This window comes from Silurus meridionalis, chromosome 1, assembly GCF_014805685.1.
Source record: "Silurus meridionalis isolate SWU-2019-XX chromosome 1, ASM1480568v1, whole genome shotgun sequence".
NCBI classification, from domain to species: domain Eukaryota; kingdom Metazoa; phylum Chordata; class Actinopteri; order Siluriformes; family Siluridae; genus Silurus; species Silurus meridionalis.
This window is the reverse complement of record NC_060884.1, coordinates 20658508-20677245: the sequence shown is the minus strand read 5'-3', so window position 1 is coordinate 20677245 and position 18738 is coordinate 20658508. Positions and strand designations below refer to the sequence as shown.

Sequence of the window (18738 nt, the reverse complement as noted above, 5' to 3'; positions counted from 1 at the left end):
GTATTAGGTCATGGCACTAACTGGATCAAAGAACAAAAATAACCCATCTAAGTGACGTCCGAGAAAAAGAACTGTGTTGGTCCTTGGGAAGCCGCAACAACCCACACCCTCAAGCTTTGGGACATCTTCCTCCACAGAAACGAGTTGCAGCTCACGGTAAAAAAGTTGCCCCATTTGTCGCCTCTTACGATCAGCAAGGGGGTGCTGGGGACCTATTCTACCCCGGGTCCCCACGGGGGGGTGGGGGGTGAAAGTGTTGTACTGTTGTTATTATTATAGTGACTGCAGATTTTATACCCACTGTGGAACTGATCAGAGTGATGCATAAAACTACACTGCCATCTGTTGGACTATTGGGGTAAACACAATGTCTTGAATGCCTTCACTATGAATGTGCACAATGATAAAATAGATATACCTACATTCTAACTTGTATTTAAAGCAGCAAAACTGACTTATTTGAATAATAAATAACTATACAGACTGAGCATGATGAGTCAATTCAAACAGTATTCCAGTATTAGGTCATGAAACTGGATCAAAGAAATAACCTCCATTTTCTCCCTAATTTTTTCTTCACCAGCTAACTCTTTCACAGTCACACAAGAGGGTGGTAAAAGCTACTAGTTACAGCACACTCAGATCAAAGCATAATCTGCCCTCTTTTGCATGTATAAGCTCTCAGAAACCTGCCATTGGCTTTTGTCGCTGTGATTGACAGACAAAAGGTGGTAACACCATCCCATCCACTCAGAAAGCATCTTTTTTTTTTCTCATCAAATTTACTATCTTCAGTTACAGCCCCAGAGGGTTGTGGCATTACCATGATTTTAAAACATGGAATCCCTTAGCAATAGGGCAACAATTATTTTACACCTTTTTACAGTTAATACAATATTATGCTGTTAAATCAGAGCATTAAAAGAAGTTGGGCAATAAGGCCTGGCATAAACTCAGTTCATCCCAAATGTGATTAGTACCAGTATAAGCATGTGAATAAGTGTTTAAAAATCCCCAATATTCTGTATCTGCTCTTCTGGAAAACAAAAATATGCTTTTTAAACCCAATAGAAATTAATAAAAAAAAACACTTACCCCGGTGTCTTCATGAAGGGATCGAAGTTTGCAGCTCAATGCAAGGATTTTCATACTTACATTCAGTAGCTCATCACATGTCCAGTGAGTCTGACAGAGCTTTCTTTCAGCTCCTTCACTGGTGTTTGCAGTGTGTTTCTTGGTGCATCAGGTCGGGGTTCTCATGCTCACGAACTGTGTTCACGTTCCAAACATTCGTACCGATGGTATAAGTACAGAGGCACTGTGATCTTTCTCCTGCTCCTAAAGGACATGCATGAAGTAGAGGAGGTTAAAAATGTATGAGTATTTAATATTTACATTTACAGTCATTTTAATAATATAAAACATTTAATTTGTGCATTGTAATGAAATTTGATCTGGTGTGATAAAATTTTGTAGCACGTCTAAATTGTTAAAAAGGCTTTTTTTAGACACAAATTATTACAATAATACACCAACATACTTTGTCTCAAAGATGTTTTATAGCTTTGAGATATATACAGTAAGTTCTAACAAGCTTTCTGAAAGATCATGGTTTAGTTTTGTCTCAGTAAATCATCCTCAATCAGACAGACTTGTCATTTTAACATCAATCATAACAGTAGATTGTCTAAACCATGCAAATCCTTCTTTAGTTATTTTAATTGTATGTTGTTGTTTTCTTGAAATCTCCCCACCAGATTCAGTTTTTTTGGCAAATAACATTTAAATTCTACTCTTTTTACAGCTCTCCATACATATTTACATTACAGAAGAAATGCTAGATTTAGTGACTGCATTTACTGTACTGCATTTCTTTAATTGGCACTTTCCCTAGCATCATCTTTACTTGGAGAATAAATGCAAATAATAAGCTTGATTATTACCATTACAATGATTAGTATATAAAAAAACTACTGTATTATCACTGACATGTAAATACACTGGTCCACCGGAACTCACGGGGGTTACGTTCTAAGACCCACCGCGAGTTACGATAATCTGCTCATTTTGGACGAACCCCCGCAGCCCCTATGGTACCTTAGTGAATTCATCTAGACGCTTCATTAAAACGAGACTTTTGATCTTCACGCTCCTGAATGACAGCACTGGTCAATGTCTGTTAGTCTTGTGATGTTAGTTTTAGGAAACTGAATGAGATTTTGAGAAGAACCTTGGTGGTGATCGAAGGTTTGACGATCATTGTACCTCCTGCAACTTCACAACCGGTCACGACGATGATTAACATGCAAATGAGTCTCTGACTCTGTTCGCAGCTTTAAATAACAGATGCAGGTTCTGTTTACTGTGACGTCACCTGATCATCACGTAGCAACCGGCAAACTTTTTTTGCAGACGATTAACTGAAATGTACGCCGTCGTAGGGTGTATTAGGGCCACTATTGGATAAAAATATGGAAGATGAGGGGCAGGGAATTTTCGAGTTTAAAACTCGAAATTCCCGAAACAAAACTTAGAAGATTACAAGAAAAAAACACAAATTTACGAGAAATAAACTTAAAGTATTATAAGAGTTTTGTGTTTGAGTTTTAAACAATAATGGGGGGAAGAAATCCGCATATAGGAAAGAAGAAATCAAGGAAGAAATCCGCATATAATTTTGGACGCACCCCCGCAGCCCCTATGGTACCTTAGTGAATTCATCTAGACATTATGTCACTTTATAAAACGTAATAGTGTACAATATTTGACCAAATTTACACAAAAAATAAATAAATAATGAACAGTATTCTGCACTGTAATTAATTAATGAGAACCCGCTACTTTTCCGAGCCGCGAATAATCGGGGGTTGAGTGTATAATGGCACTGGTCAAACAATGTCTGATAGTGTTGTGATGTTAGTTTTAGGAAACTGAATGGGATTTTGAGAAGAACCTTGGATCAAAGATCGAAGAAGATTCTGTCCTGCGCCTCTCATGAAGTTAATAAAGACCAGCATCTAGGACTATTCGAAGGGCAGATGCACCGCTCTCGAAGATAATTGAACCTCCTGCAACTTCACAACCGCTTACGACGAAGATTACCACGCAAATGAGCCTCTGACTCTGTTCGCAGCTTTAAATAACAGATGTGCGTTTTGTTTACTGTGACGTCCCAGGAGCATCACGTGGCAACCGGCAACCTTTTTTTTTTTTTTTTTGCAGACGATCAGTTAGGGATAAAAACTGGAAGGGGGAGGGGCAGGGAATTTTCGAGTTTAAAACTCGAAATTTTCAAGAAAAAAAAACATTTACGAGAAATAAACTTGAAGTATTATAAAAGTTTTGTGTGTAAAACTCAACTTTATGGGGTCGTGGATCTATCAAGGAAGAAAACCGCCTATAATACGACTGTGTATTACGGCCAACATCGGATTTTAATAAAGAACTGGAAGGGGAGGGGCAGGGAATTTCCGAGTTTAAAACTTAGACTTTTCAAGTAGAAGGTCGAAATTTTCAAGTGTAAAACTCAAAATATTACAACTATATAATAAAAATAATATTATAAGGAAATAAAATGTCAAAGTTTGTATTTAAAACTCAAAGATCTGTGTTTTTTTTTATATCTATTAAGGAATAAAACCGAATATACACTTTGCAAGGTTGGGCAGATGTCACTTGTTTTGCATTACACCTTGCATTTTCCCTTGGAATTAGCAACAAAATACTTGGTATTTTAGCCCAAAAACACCAGATCATCATACTGAACATTTCCGAATTAAAAACTTAAGGATTTTGATTTTCTTTACGTAACATTGTGTTGTTTTCTTATTCTGAGTTTTAAACTATAAAATTTCGACTTACAACTTGTAAACTCTGGGAAATTCCCTGCCCCTCCCCTTCCAGTCCTTTTAAAAAATCCGATATATATCCGATACAGTAATACACCGTCGTATTATGTGCGGTTTTCTTCCTTAATATGTATCATAGTTATCCTACCAGATATTTTAATGAATATATATGTGTTAGAGTTTCAGAGTGTGAATGAATAACCTTCTCATTCAGTGTGACTGCAGACAGAAACATACACACTTCTTTTGCTACACTACTAGTACACTAAGTGATGTGAAAAATAAAAAATATGAATTGAGTGATGTGTAGTAAGCAGAAAAGCATCTCCGCATGACCTCAAGATACAGGTTTATTAGGACACAGACTAAAAATACCATCAGCCTAGGTTCATTTAACCCTAATGCTCTTTTCTGGTCGGGGGGGAAACAATTCCCTAATTTAAAACCACTGAATGATGGAAGCCTTTTGACATTGTATAAAGACTGCTAGTGGAAGTTTGTTCCACCACTACTGTTTCTGAGCAGAGAAGAGTCTGGAGCATGTCTTCCTTGTACTCTGAGAGATGGTGGGACCAGTTGAGCAGTGTTTGAGGTTTAGAGAGAGTGTGGTGCAGTGATGGTCTGTGTTTGGCTTTGTAGACAAGCATCAGTGTGTAATCTATGAGAAACCTACAAATACATGAAGTGCATGAGCGTTGCAAATATCCTCCAGAAATGTTTCAAGACGCAGAAAGAGAGACCTCTTTTGATACCTTTTCCATGACATTAATCCAACAGATAGAAAAGTGCTTACTAGGAAACATCAATATAAATAAGGACAAAGTTGACAAGATGTAAAATGTTGACAGTATATATTTTTTGTCACTAATGCAAGTATATGTTCCTTATTATTGTGAACAATAATTTTCAAAAAGGAAGATTTGATGTAAAAACGAATTCTTCATTCATAATAATTTATACCCTACTCATATGTGTATTTGACCAAAAGTGGCATAATTCAGCTCTCTTCAACAGTGTGATGCAGAATAAAAACTGAGAGCAACTGACCTACATAATAGTGCAGCATTACAAGTGGAAAAATAGAGAGCAGCATACAAAAGAAGTAAAGAGAGGAGGCAAACACTAAGACACATTTCACCACAAAGTCTTGAACATATCTCTGATCTGGCAAGACTGAAAGCAATGAAATCGGGTAGTCGTTTCTTGTTTTCTACAACGCCTTGTGAGACTTTTTTGGTGCTTATCGTTTCCCGTACATTTGCGTCACTAGTGAGGACGCGGGATATTTAATAACAAATCATGGAACTCAAAGCTTCTGCTTTGCACAGTTAATGTGATTTATATTAATCTAGCTTGTTGCTTGGTATAAATAAATACATAATTAAATACGTTATATCTCCGTTAACAATGATACTCTGTAACGCTAATCCTAATACTAGGATTCAGCATTAGGAATTAGCTTGCTAACCGTGTCTACTATAGTAACTGGATGAGGGTGAGCTCGCTGTCAGAATGGTAAGTATATAAATATAATTAATATATAAATAATAAGCTGGGCATAATTGGGCCAAAAAAATCATAAATCTGTATTGTAGAGAAGAAGCTTTGCGCCCAGTCAACTCGCCAAGAGAAAGCACAGACTCGATTCCTCTGATGATGATGATGATGATGAAGACTGGGATGCTGGAATTGTAAGTGGCTAATACGTCAAAAATATTTTTTACCATATATAAATCAAGTATATAAAGAAATTACTACCCACTATAAAGTCAGTAACCGACATTTCCGATAAGCAACTGTTTGGATTTTAACTGAAACTTCATTTTTGTTTGTCAACAAAAGGGGAATATTTAGCTGTCAGTAAATATGACCTGATGCTTCATTTCACTGAATCTCTAACCACAATCTATCAGAGTCTGAATCCACAATTGTTTGTATATCCTAAATTTTGTTGTGTGGCAAACTTTAAAATAGATTTAACACAGAGTATATAGTATGTTTTAATCCTTTAAAAAAAAAAAAAAAAAAATATATATATATATATATATATATATATATATATATATATATAATAATATTATTCCCAATAGTCTATTCTTTTAATTTCATAGCTTTTCTCACAGTTGCACTGCTTACTGTAGTATATATAGGTTAGAGCTTCTATCAAATCAAATTTCACCCATCCCATCCTATGTTGCAAGGGACAAAATGTATGGAGAAACAACGACATGTATTTTAGTCTTTTTTTAAAATGTTGCTTTAATTAATCAGATTTTGACTTGGGTACACCGGGGTCATCTAGCAGGCGTACAATAATGTCGCCATTTTCGCCTCCTTTTATTGGATGGTCAGAGTGTGCACTAGTCAAAGCACAATTTACCTTAATTTTAAATCCCAGGAAAAAAGTGCCCAAAAATGCACAGAAAACCCAAGGTTATATTAGTTAAGGTCAATATTGGTGCTTTTGCTAGAGATTGTATATGTGAGCAGTGCAGCTGTGGCTGCAGTGAAAGGAGACTTGTTAAAGTGTGTTAATTGGGTTTCTTGCTTAGTAATGGCATTTATTCTAGCTGCACGAGAAACCTGCTTGTGATGCAGTGCTCTGTTATACTGCATTTCTGTACACTATTGATGGTATCAATTAACTGTGGTCATAAAGATGGCATTAAGAGGTGGATTGATTTAAGTAACACACCACTGAAGGTCAAGGTGTGAAATGAACTACCCCCTACTGGTATTTACAACATATAAACATTTATATGTTTCAAATTTTTGCTTAAGTTGTTGCAGATATTATCATTTTGTATGGAAAAAGTGTGTTAATTTTCACAAGTGGTTATATATAATTATAAAAATATTTATTAATGCATATATAATTAAATATACTCTTACAGACAGGCAAAAGGAAGAAAGACTGCAGAGAAAGTTATGTGTCTCCATATAGGAAGCCTCTGACCCAGCTCATAAACCGCCCTCTGTGTGTGGACAGCAACGAGCATGTAAGGCACTACAAAACGTTTTGTCAATCTTGTGTGTATGTCAATATTTAGTTTAAGGTTTGTCTTAAGTATAAATGTGAAATTTACTGTAGCAGGGACATGTCCTGAAACAATAAATACAGGATTGTATATCATATCTACCCTGATGAACTTAACTTTAAAGAGCAATAGCTAGAGGTCGATCGATGTAGGTTTTTCAGTCGCCGATGCTGATATTTTGAAATCAGGGCAGCTGATGGCTGATCTAATAGTTAATAATTAAGACATGATACAGGGAATTGCTTAAATTAAGTATTTATTGAACAACACAAGCCTCTCCCATAAGTGCACTTGTTACTAGGTTTTGGTCCCCGAGACCACGTGTAGCCTAAACTACAGCTGGTTGTAGGATCTCTAACAAAACAGATCCAAAACCTTACTCTTCTTCTCTCTCCTAAAATGTTATTCTAATTCTCTCTTTAAAGGTTATTCTCATTTTCTCCCCAAATGCAACATCATATTTAACCAATGAAATATATAAGGATAGATTAAAAACAAATAATAAGAACTTAAAAGTCTGAAAACACCAAGCTGGCGCTCAGCCGTCGGGGAATGTCAGTAGTGTTTTGATTGTCGGTCGGCTTTATTTTTTTTTTTCCGCACCGTTGACTATTTTCAGACACTGTCAGTTGTTTTTCTGCGTTTCTGCATGTGAAATCAGCAGCGGAGCTCGAGAACTCTGATTGGCTGATTAGCGAATGAGCACACGAGAAAAAACGGAACACGCGTGTTGTCTTTCTTGTTCTTTTCTTTGCAATTTAGCAGACATGATTGAAAAAAGTTATACGAATCCGTTAGTAATGATCACCGCAGGTGTAAACGCTGCATGCTTTATATATTTACAGTTGTAGTGTTTCCGGTTTCCCTGTTTGGATACCGAATACACACTATTGCCACCTGTTGGTACGATAGAGTTCTGCCTCTCACACAAGCACAGAACGTACACACACAGTTTGGTCTGTCAGATGCCCCTGCCTAACAATTGGCCTAATTAGCAGCACAATCAGCCGGCCGATTAATTTAAAAATGGCAACAAAAAAACGCCCCGATTAATCAGCTGGTAAATCAATCGGCCGACCTCTAGCAATAGCTATGTCTTCAACCACTCATTTGAACTTATGTTTGTTTTTCTTGTGACTTATTGAGTACAAAATTGTGACAACGTTTTTTCTGTCTTTTTTTCAATAGGAGGCTTTTATTAGAAGTATCCTTTCAAGACCATTCAAGGTTCCCATCCCTAATTACACAGGTAGCTTTGTACAGTGTTTGCATTTATATATTATATGGCTATGTGGACGCCTGATGATCATGCTGATATTTACTTTCTCCCAAAACTATTGCCACAAAACAAATTATTGAAAAGGTTTTCTTTGTATCTGGAGCATTACAGTTCCCCTTTACTGGAAGGATGAGGTCCAAAAATGTTTCAGCTCAATAATGTCAGTGTGCACAAACAGAACTCCATTAAGACATGGTTTGACGACATTGCAGTTGAAGAACTATTGCACAGGCCTGACCTCAAACCCACTGCACACTTGAGATGAATTGGAATGTAGACTGCACCCCCAGACCACCTCACACAGCCTTAGTGCCTGAACTCTTTAGTGCTTTGATGCTCAGGTGTCCACATACTTTACATTTAGACATATAGTGCCTGTCAGACTATTATAATAGCATTTTTATACTGTGCATTTAAAATACAGTTCTCTGTCTCCTTCTCATTTCAGATGAAGACTTAATGGTTTATTTAAAAAAAGTTTGTAAAACTGGAGTTTGAATTACTTGACATTTATTGACACTATAATTATTTCTATGCTCTCCCAATTCAGGTCCATTGGGTGTGCGTTCTTTGGGCTTAAAGAGGTCAGGTGTTAGAAAGGCTCTCCATGACCCTTTTGAAGATGGAGCTCTGGTTCTTTATGAGCCACCAGCTTTAGGGGCTCATGACCTCATCAAAACAGACAAGTCAGTCTCCACTCATCTAGCATTTCTGTCTTGATGAAGCCCTCATCTGTTTGTTTCAATATATCTTTTAACTTTTTTTATTTCTGTGTTTATTATACACGGATCATTCTGCAGAGACAAGCTGCCTGTGCACGTTGTTGTGGATCCAGTTCTTTGTAAAGTTCTTCGACCCCATCAAAGAGAGGTGAGTTATCACGGATGCTTCAAAATGCTGTCCCCCTTACTGAGGTCTGCATTTACTAATATCTCTATAATAGCTAGCAGTTTAATTTTGTTTAAAATGTAACCTGTTGTATTACTTTATTTACTTTATTACCATGCCGTTTTGTTACAAAGCAGATCTTAAGTGTATTTGCCACAAAAGATGATAGCCATTGTTTTTTCCCCCCATTTAATTTGTCACCTGTTTGTCGTATTGTAAAGTTACAAGCACACCAACACTATTCTTAAAAAAGTGTGCTATGGACTTGTGGAAATGTGGTATTAGTTTATTCAAGACATCAATGTGTTGTGTTGTTTTTAGGGTGTGAAGTTTCTTTGGGAGTGTGTCACCGGGCGGCGCATCCCTGAATCCTATGGCTGCATCATGGCTGATGAAATGGGACTGGGGAAAACACTGCAGTGCATTACACTCATGTGGACTCTTCTCAAGCAGAGTCCTGATCTCAGGCCTGAAATTGATAAAGCCATTGTGGTTTCCCCATCAAGCCTTGTCAGAAACTGGTACAATGAAGTGGCTAAGTGGCTCGGAGGACGTGTGCAACCTGTGGCTATCGATGGGGGCTCCAAGGAAGAGATAGACCGGAAACTTGGTATTTAAAAAAAATTATATCTCCAATTTAAGCTTTTTGTTTATTCAATTGCCATTTATTTATTTAATAGTTGAGAGTTCCATTGCAGCTGCAATGTCCACATTTAATCAGAGACTGAATACTTTTAAAGAATTGCATATCCACCAGTCTTAAATGTAGGGTCTTTAAAGTCTTGCAGTTGTTTATGCATAGTATTATTTACACATATTGGTAAAAATAGTTATATTTACAAAATATTTGGAAAAAAAAATCACACTCTTAATTTTTTGTATTTTAGTGAACTTCATTTCCCAGCAAGGTCTGAGAGTTCCCACTCCCATTCTGATTATTTCCTATGAAACGTTCCGTCTCCACGCTGAAGTGCTGCACAAAGGCAAAGTTGGATTGGTCATTTGTGATGAGGTATGGCTGAATAAGTCATATGTTAAAATTAATTCAACAGCTACAATATAGCATCATTATGGCATTTTGGTGAACCTCAGGGATTCAGGTGTCATTCATGTTTGCTCAGGGTCACAGGCTGAAAAACTCTGATAATCAGACCTACCAAGCTTTGAATGTGATGAACGCCCGCCGCAGAGTCTTGATATCGGGTACTCCAATTCAGAACGATCTGCTCGAGTACTTCAGTTTGGTTCACTTTGTCAACGCTGGCATTCTCGGTATGTATCTCAAAAACATACAGTGTGCAAGTTTGGATTAGGTAAATACAGTAAATCTGCAGTGTCATTAAATCTTGATCGCCACAGTTTACTCACCTCAGGTTGTCCAGTGTGAACAATTGAGGAGGATATCAGTAAATAATAATTAATAGTGACATGTCCACACACATTTCTCAAAATGTAGGTTTGAGGTCAGGGTTCTGTGCAGGACACTTGTCTTCTTTCCTAACACCTCAGTCTGTATAGACCTTGCCTTGTGGTCCGAGGCTTTGTCATGGTGAAACTCACTTTTGTGCAAAAGTACACTGTGAAATGTTAATATCCAAGTCTTTATTATCCAGCAAAAGTATCTCTTGGGTGTTACATTACAGTGACTGACCTCACAGACTATACATTTTTTGCTAGTCTTTTTCTTTTCTGGATTTTCAGCCATCTTTTAATTTCTATTACTGGTTTTGTAGGCACAGCTCAGGAATTTAAAAAGCGCTTTGAGCTTCCCATCCTGAAGGGCCGTGATGCAGATGCTAGTGATAAAGAGCGAGCTGTGGGGGAGGAAAAGCTAAAAGAGTTAATCAGCATCGTTAACAGGTAAGCTACAGGTTAAAGATTATTTAAAACAGTGTCTTTCAAACCTCAGCAAATAAATACGCTGTCCATATAACACTCAGAGGGAAAGTGCAGTGACGCTTCTTACAAGTGAACTGAACAGATTTGGCTATTTCCAGCATTACACATTTATTAAGTTGTTTATTAATCTTTGTCTCTGCAGATGTCTAATCAGGAGGACCTCTGACATTCTGTCTAAATATCTCCCCGTGAAGGTTGAACAAGTCGTTTGCTGCAGGTAATGCAATTGTCTGAAAACATGTCAGAAATAGAAGACAATTAGTTGATTCCCTTTATGTGTTTGTGGCAGATTGGTGAGTTTATATTTTGTGTGTATGTGTAGAGGAATGGTGGGGAAAGCAGCCAAAAATATAAATATGATGTAAAAATATATTTCTTTTTTGATTGTGACACTTACTGTATGTTATATGCAGTATGTATAAATGTTACTGATTGATTTTAAGATTATATCCTGTCTGTTAGTCCTTCATTAGAACAGTAGGGAAGTGACTGTGGAACCACCGTAACATTTTGTGTTAAACATAAATATTTGTATAAAATTATTAGACACAAGTCTTTTAAACTTCTTAACATTATTACTGGTATTATTATTTATTATTATTAGTAGTAGTAGTTTTGATGTGGGTGTGTCACTTTTCTGTGCAGGCTGACTCCTCTGCAGAAGGAACTTTATAAGCTCTTCCTGAAGCAGGCAAAGCCAGTAGAGACACTGCAGCAGGGCAAGATCAGCGTGTCTTCACTGTCCTCAATCACTTCACTCAAAAAGCTCTGCAACCGTGAGTACGCTCTCTCTCTCATTGTTTTTGCTTCACATCGTAGATCTTTACCAGAGACCAAGAAAGACTTACAGGGACATCAAATTTCTTCCCTTTACATCACCCAAACCATTTTTCCTTGTTTCTTTCACTGAAATGAATTGACATATTTAAATTAAACGAGAAAGCATAACATGTGCAATAAATAATTTTTAAGTACATAAGTAATTTGTCTAAACTGGTTGAACTGTTGTTAAGCGTTGAAGATCGTTTGTTCTCTTTCATCATCTTGTGTTCGAGATCCACCTATGGAAAGGGCATCCGTACCTGACCTCTGCAGAAGCTTCCATTCACACCAAGTCTGGTTTGACAGACAGGAAAGCCTACATTGACATTCCAGCTACAATTGACATTTGCTTCTCACAACATCTGTATACTCACCTCACAGCTTGTTGGCTATTTGACTTTAATTTGTCTTCAGTAGGACACATCTTTGGATCAGCCTCTGCCGGGCATGCTCGTCTTTTAGCCAGGTTATCTTTTTGCAAGCTACCCACGCTTGCACCCATTAATAGGCTTGCCGCCTGTTTATAAAATTTTCTCATGCTACTTTCTAATTCGGCACCAGCTACATGGGTGGACAACCAGTCATGAGCCTGGCCGGCTGCGTGCGGCGCTCTCATCGCCATTCTTAAGAAGCGATAGACTTACCTGAGAATTGTAGCTAATTGTTGCATTGTTCCGAACAAGCTTCTGCGTCACAGGCTCAAAGTGGCCAATTTGGAAATGCCCGACTTGGAGGGGAAGAAAGGCAACGCTGTGGCGTCCGTGAACTGGGGCGACCAATATCCGTCTCCGTTTGAGGATTTATTAGCAGTCAAACCCCATTTTATCGACAGAGTATGAGGATGATGCAGGCCTTCTCGATGGTTCGGATGACGAGGAAGCCATCCTATCATCGGTAGCCCCTCAGGCTAATGTGTCGACTGCCTTGCCCCAATGGGTACTCTTAGAGTTCTGTGTATGAGCTGCCACTTGGCTCAATATCTAATGGCCGGCTCTTCAGAATCAAGAGAAGACGTTTACGATGGAAAACTTCTGGGTCCCCCTCCCAGTCTAAGAAAGCAGTTTCTGCCTGTTCTTACTGCATATGCGAAAAACATGAAGCATTATTGGGGAGATCCACTTGAAAATGAAAAAGACAGTCCTGCCGGTCTTGAGGATATGGCAGTGAGAACAGGAAGAAGCTGCATTGGTGACCCCCCTGCCATCGAGCCCTCTATCGCCAGACATCTTAACCCCTCTCAGGGCAGGCTGCTCGCCCCTCCCAAGCCTGTACTACTAGGTAACTAGTTGCACTCTCTGTTTATTCCTCGTGCACCAAATTCTTTCTCAGTTGAGAAGTTGTTTCTCAGTCCTAACCTGGCCTTGATGCCTGAATGCTTCCCAGCGTTTACTGGCAGTGTGATAGAGCTCTCTGCATTTACTCTATCCCCTTTTCTTTTGCGGAGGATCAGAGGCTGAACGCTTTATGCCCTGTCGTGCCCTGTGGGTTTATATTGACAGGACCAGCCTATTAAAAAAAAAAGACCACCTTCTCATTTCTTGGTCCTCCCCAAACATGGGGAAACCCATTTCTAAGCAACGCCTCTCTCATTAGCTTCTGGACGCTATCTCTTTAGCATATGAATCTAAAGGAAGTGCAGCCTCCAGGGGGCCTCAGCACACTCCACTAGAGGCATAGCTGCTTCTGGGGTCTGTATAGAGGTGTTTCCTTGCAAAACATTTGTGCCACTGCAAGCTGGGCCTGTCCACATCCATTTGTCAAATACTATTGGCTTGATGTTACCCAGACCACGGTCACTCTTTCTGTCTTAGGGGTGGGCTCTTTTAGCCTTGTGCTATTAGGCCCTGGACTCCTTTTAGTTCTGATTATCCAGCCTGTTTATTCATGCTATTAAACATGTTAGTTTGTATGGCTGAGTTTTTCACCCTCACTTGGTGTGTGGTCTGCTACTGTGTCAAGCACCGTCTTTTTGGTTGGCCATCCTTTGTCTTACAGGGCCCTGCTGTAAGTGTATTGGGCAAACGGGGAGCTGTCCACATCTCTCATGGGTGGATTTCAAACACGAGATGATGAAAGAGAACAATAGGTTACTGTGCTTAACCCCGGTTTTCTGGAGAGATCCACCAAGTTTGCCCTGCTTGCCGCATGAGAAGCTCACTGAGGAAACATAGATTGTGCAGGTGCTTTACACACTCGTGCAAGGGGCGGTCCCTTATCTGCCACTGGCATTCGATTCCTGTCTATCAAGCCAGACTTGGTGCAATTGGAGGCTTCTGCAGAGGTCAGGTACGGAAGCCCTTCCCATTGGTGGATCTCTCCACTCGAAGTTTCAAAGAACCGGGGTTACGAACAGTTACCTATTGTTTCCATGATGGTAGCAATGATGTAGATGCTAGTCTTATTTATTATCAGCACTACCAAATGAATCAAATATTATTTTCTTCAGACCCCTCTCTGATTTTTGAGAAGTGTGTGGAGGGGGATGAGGGCTTTGCTGGGGCAATGGAGCTCTTTCCACCAGGTTACTCCACTAAAGCTGTCGAACCACAGCTTTCAGGTCAGCTACATGTGTGTTTTTTGTGTGTATACAAATGTGTTGTAGATGCTGTTTGAATGTTAAATGATCATGGTGTTCTTACTGCTTGGTTTTAGGGAAGATGTTGGTGCTTGACTATATTCTGGCCATGACTCGAACAACCACAAACGATAAAGTGGTGCTGGTGTCCAACTACACACAGACACTGGATCTGTTTGAGAAGTTGTGCCGTGCTCGCAAGTGAGAGCCACATCCAGACTTTTTTTTATTTCACAACTTTTAATTTAGATTTGAATAGACAATTAAAGTGTAACAATTTTATAATTAGACTATAAAGAAGTATATTGATGGTAACTTCAGCATCAGTAGTGAAATGAATAACACAAATTAGATATTAAAGTATAATTTTTTTTTTTAAATAAAAGAATTTGAGTAAGAAAAAAGTCCACTTTTAATTTCCATTAAAAAATATTCGCAGAAACATTAATTCATTAATCATTAGTATTTAGATTTGATTTTTTTAATTAATAGCAAGTTGTCATAGCCAAGCACAAATGTGCAGTTCATTGGATTAGTTAAATTTGAACATTAGATTTACACATTTTTGAAAAGTATATGTTTACTTAGCTATAATTAGATTAAGTAGCAGATGAACAATATGATTAACTGTAATGATGCTATTTTTGCAGATTCTGTATTTTAAAAAAGCAGATTAATAGTCCATAATGCTATTCCTGTTTCACGTTTATGTAGCTACAGTGGGATGTGGTTTTATCTTTCCAACTAATCTACTGTAATATTGTTTTATTGTTGAATTAGATATCTGTATGTGCGACTGGATGGAACAATGTCTATCAAGAAGAGAGCCAAGATTGTTGAACGATTTAACAGTCTTTCTGTAAGTACTTTTCAAGGTTTTCAGCACACCCTTATATCCAGAGAAAGCTGTTATAGCAAAATCCAGATTGTATAGTGATTCGTAATCATGGATTAGTACAGCACAAACTTTATGATTACTGCTGTAGCTTTTTGAAGCTTCACAACACAGTATCTAGGTAATCCAGTGAACCACGGTTGATTTTACAGGCGAGTTGAAGGGTCAGAATATAAGCAGAATATAACCAAAACTAAGAGTTCAGTAGTTTAGCTAAAACAAGTGCAGGCCTATAATGAAAGACACACAACTGCTTTAGTGACATAGAATGTACTAAATTATAGGCTACTTTTTATAAGCTATTTTGGCGATTTCTACCTCTATTTTTTTTTTTAGAACCCAGAGTTCATTTTCATGTTGAGCAGCAAGGCTGGTGGCTGCGGCCTGAACCTTATTGGGGCAAATCGTTTGGTGATGTTCGACCCTGATTGGAATCCAGCCAATGACGAGCAGGCAATGGCAAGAGTGTGGCGTGACGGCCAGAGAAAAACCTGCTACATCTACAGACTGCTCTCTGTGAGTATATTTATCAAGCAGTATTAAAGCTCTCCCTCTTTGGTGAAAAGCCCACATAGTTTTTGTTTTGGATAATATAAAGGTTTGGAGTGTGCTATTCCCAGTGTTATATGTTTCATTTAACAAATGTGCAATAATATTGTAATGCTGTGGAAGCTAGTAGTTAAGCTGTACTTCTGAAAGAAATGTCAAGAGATCTTATTCCAACAATATACTGCTTACTGCTGGGCTTTTGAGCAAGACCCCTAACTCTCACCTGCTCTGCCTTATAACTGGGATAAATGTAAGTTGCTCTCGATACAGGCATCTGCCAAATGCTGTAAATGTCATAAAAGGAATGTGTGAGAGACAAATTAGTACCGATTCAGCCATTCCCTTACCAGCCTTAGTCTTTTCCATCTCTCTTTCACAATGCAATCACAAAAAAAAAAAAATTTACATAGAAACTGGAAAGTGTAAACTCCACTGTCTTAAATACTTGTGTTTTTTATGCTGATGAACTTTTGTAAAGCACTAATAAAAGTTACAATGCATGTACAACCCAAACTATTATAAATGCTACGTAAATGTCTCACAACAAAAAGTCACCACATCATCAATTATAGGTTGTACTTATGCTAGATACCTTTTAAATCTGACTAAATGTCAACTATGCAATCAATATGTGTAAAAGCTGTTAAAACTATAACTTGTTATAATATTAACCAATAATTCAACAGAATCTTCTGACCAATCAGATTCTAGCATTTAGACACTGTATCTATCTTGCATCTGTATAAGTATAATTAGTGCTATTGCTGTTTTGCTTTTGATTACTGATTGGGCTATTTGAGCTTAACTGTATCTAGTTTGTGTTGATATAACTTTTTCACTGTGTGTGTGTGTGTGTGTGTGTGTGTGTGTGTGTGTGTGTAGACTGGAACTATAGAGGAGAAGATCCTGCAGAGGCAGGCTCATAAGAAAGCTCTGAGCAGCTGTGTGGTGGATGAGGAACAGGATGTAGAGAGACATTTTTCTCTAGAGGAACTGAGGGAACTGTTCACTCTCAACGAGGACACACTTAGTGACACACACGACAGGTATTCTTACACAAGCACATGCACAAAAACAATTTAAATAGCTTTTTATTGGGACTTGATTGGATGCATTTCCATAATCTATTGCCATATTTAGTAACTGTTAACATAAATGTTATTATTATAAAAATAAAAGTTTCTGATCATAAAAGCATGCAACAGATTAAAAGCACTGTAGGTTTTAGGATTAAGGAATTTACTAGTTGTTGGAATATTAAAAGAAATCTCATGCCAGTGGTAATTTTTTCTCTCTCCAGGTTTCGATGTCAGCGCTGTGTAAATGGGCGTCAGGTTCGTCCCCCTCCTGAAGACTCCGACTGCACCAGCAATCTGTCATGCTGGCATCATTGTGCAGATAAACGAGGACTGAAGGACTCTGTGCTCCAGGCTTCGTGGGACAAAGCTGTGACTTTTGTCTTTCACCAAAATTCGCACCAGGACCAAAGAGGAGTCGTCTGAACACACTGTACATCTGAACAGTTGTAAACATATTGTGTAGTAATGAAAAAATTGTGTATCAGGACTGAATTTAAGTGAATTTACAAGATGTCAACTGAAGACTTTTTTTTTTTTTCCCACATACCCAAGGTGATTTCTCTGTAACTATTTTGTTCTGTTTATTTCTCTATTTATTTTGTACATTTGAGGGACTATTAATGTTGATTAAATGTTTATCACATGTAGCATAATGCTTAGTTTTGTTTATTTCTGGTTGCTATAATGGATTTCTTTTATACTACATCAAAGATAAGTATTTTTGCATTATCAATGCCAGGGAATGTTTGTGATATAATACCCAAATTGAGTGTTAAAGTAAACATCCAGGCATATTGGGAAAAGACATGAATAACAGAATGTCAACGATCATATTGATTTGATTGACACAATACAAGCATTTTAAAACGAAGTATCCGCATAATTTTGCAAATGATTGCTTTGCAAAAAATAGTGGACCTCTAACAGATCTGGGATTTGAACATACAACTACAGCTGTTCCTAACGATTATTTTAGTAAACGGGTATTCTCCAATTATTCCAATGATTAATCGAGTACTTCGAATAGTTTTTCTTTATAAAAGAGCAATATTTAATATACAAGAGAAATTAAGACAGGCCTCTTAAAATAAAGTAATTTGTTTCTTTTTTAGAAAAATTTATTTATTGATTTATTGATGAAATCGCATGCAAGAATATTTGAAAACTAAACCCATTTAAGGCATTCAATTGCCATCTTACATCAAAATACTAATATACACATAAAATAAATTTCTAATAAAAAAAAAGGTAAACTCACTGTATTTTGTTTTTTTTCTTTTAGTTTGAAATGATCCCAAACTTAAGAAAATGTCTTTTTCTATTTTTTTTTTATTTTATTTAATTCCATATTTTCAAGTTTGAACTTTGTCGTCTGCATAAATTCAACTTTTATTCAATTTATTTAATATTACTGTAATATAGATGTACTGAACACAGTGACATCTGCATGGCAGGTTTTAACTTTATCGTAATAAATTTCCAGGTACTTACAGTGAGGAAAATAAGTATTTGAAAACCCTGCTATTTTGCAAGTTCTCCCACTTAGAAATCATGGAGGGGTCTGAAATTGTCATCATAGGTGCATGTCCACTGTGAGAGACATAATCTAAAAAAAAAAAATCCAGAAATCACAATATATGATTTTTAAACTATTTATTTGTATGATACAGCTGCAAATAAGTATTTGAACACCTGTCTATCAGCTAGAATTCTGACCCCCAAAGACCTGTTAGTCTGCCTTTAAAATGTCCACCTCCACTACATTTATTATCCTAAATTAGATGCACCTGTTTGAGGTCGTTAGCTGCATAAAGACACCTGTCCACCCCATACAATCAGTAAGAATCCAACTACTAACATGGCCAA

General features: G+C 37.5%; 1 protein-coding gene across 1 annotated transcript; it reads left to right on the top strand.

The window, feature by feature from the left end:
* Nucleotides 1–5098: 5098 nt before the first annotated feature.
* Nucleotides 5099–17525, top strand: rad54l (RAD54 like). The gene is made up of 18 exons (XM_046855688.1): nt 5099–5363; nt 5444–5539; nt 6743–6847; nt 8075–8135; nt 8716–8851; nt 8966–9035; nt 9375–9663; nt 9941–10065; nt 10175–10325; nt 10787–10913; nt 11095–11169; nt 11598–11728; nt 14221–14331; nt 14427–14550; nt 15130–15208; nt 15581–15760; nt 16676–16839; nt 17094–17525. The coding sequence occupies exons 1-18, from the start codon at nt 5361–5363 to the stop codon at nt 17293–17295; spliced, it is 2229 nt and encodes a 742-aa protein (XP_046711644.1). The 5' UTR covers nt 5099–5360; the 3' UTR covers nt 17296–17525.
* The last annotated feature ends 1213 nt before the right edge of the window (nt 17526–18738 follow it).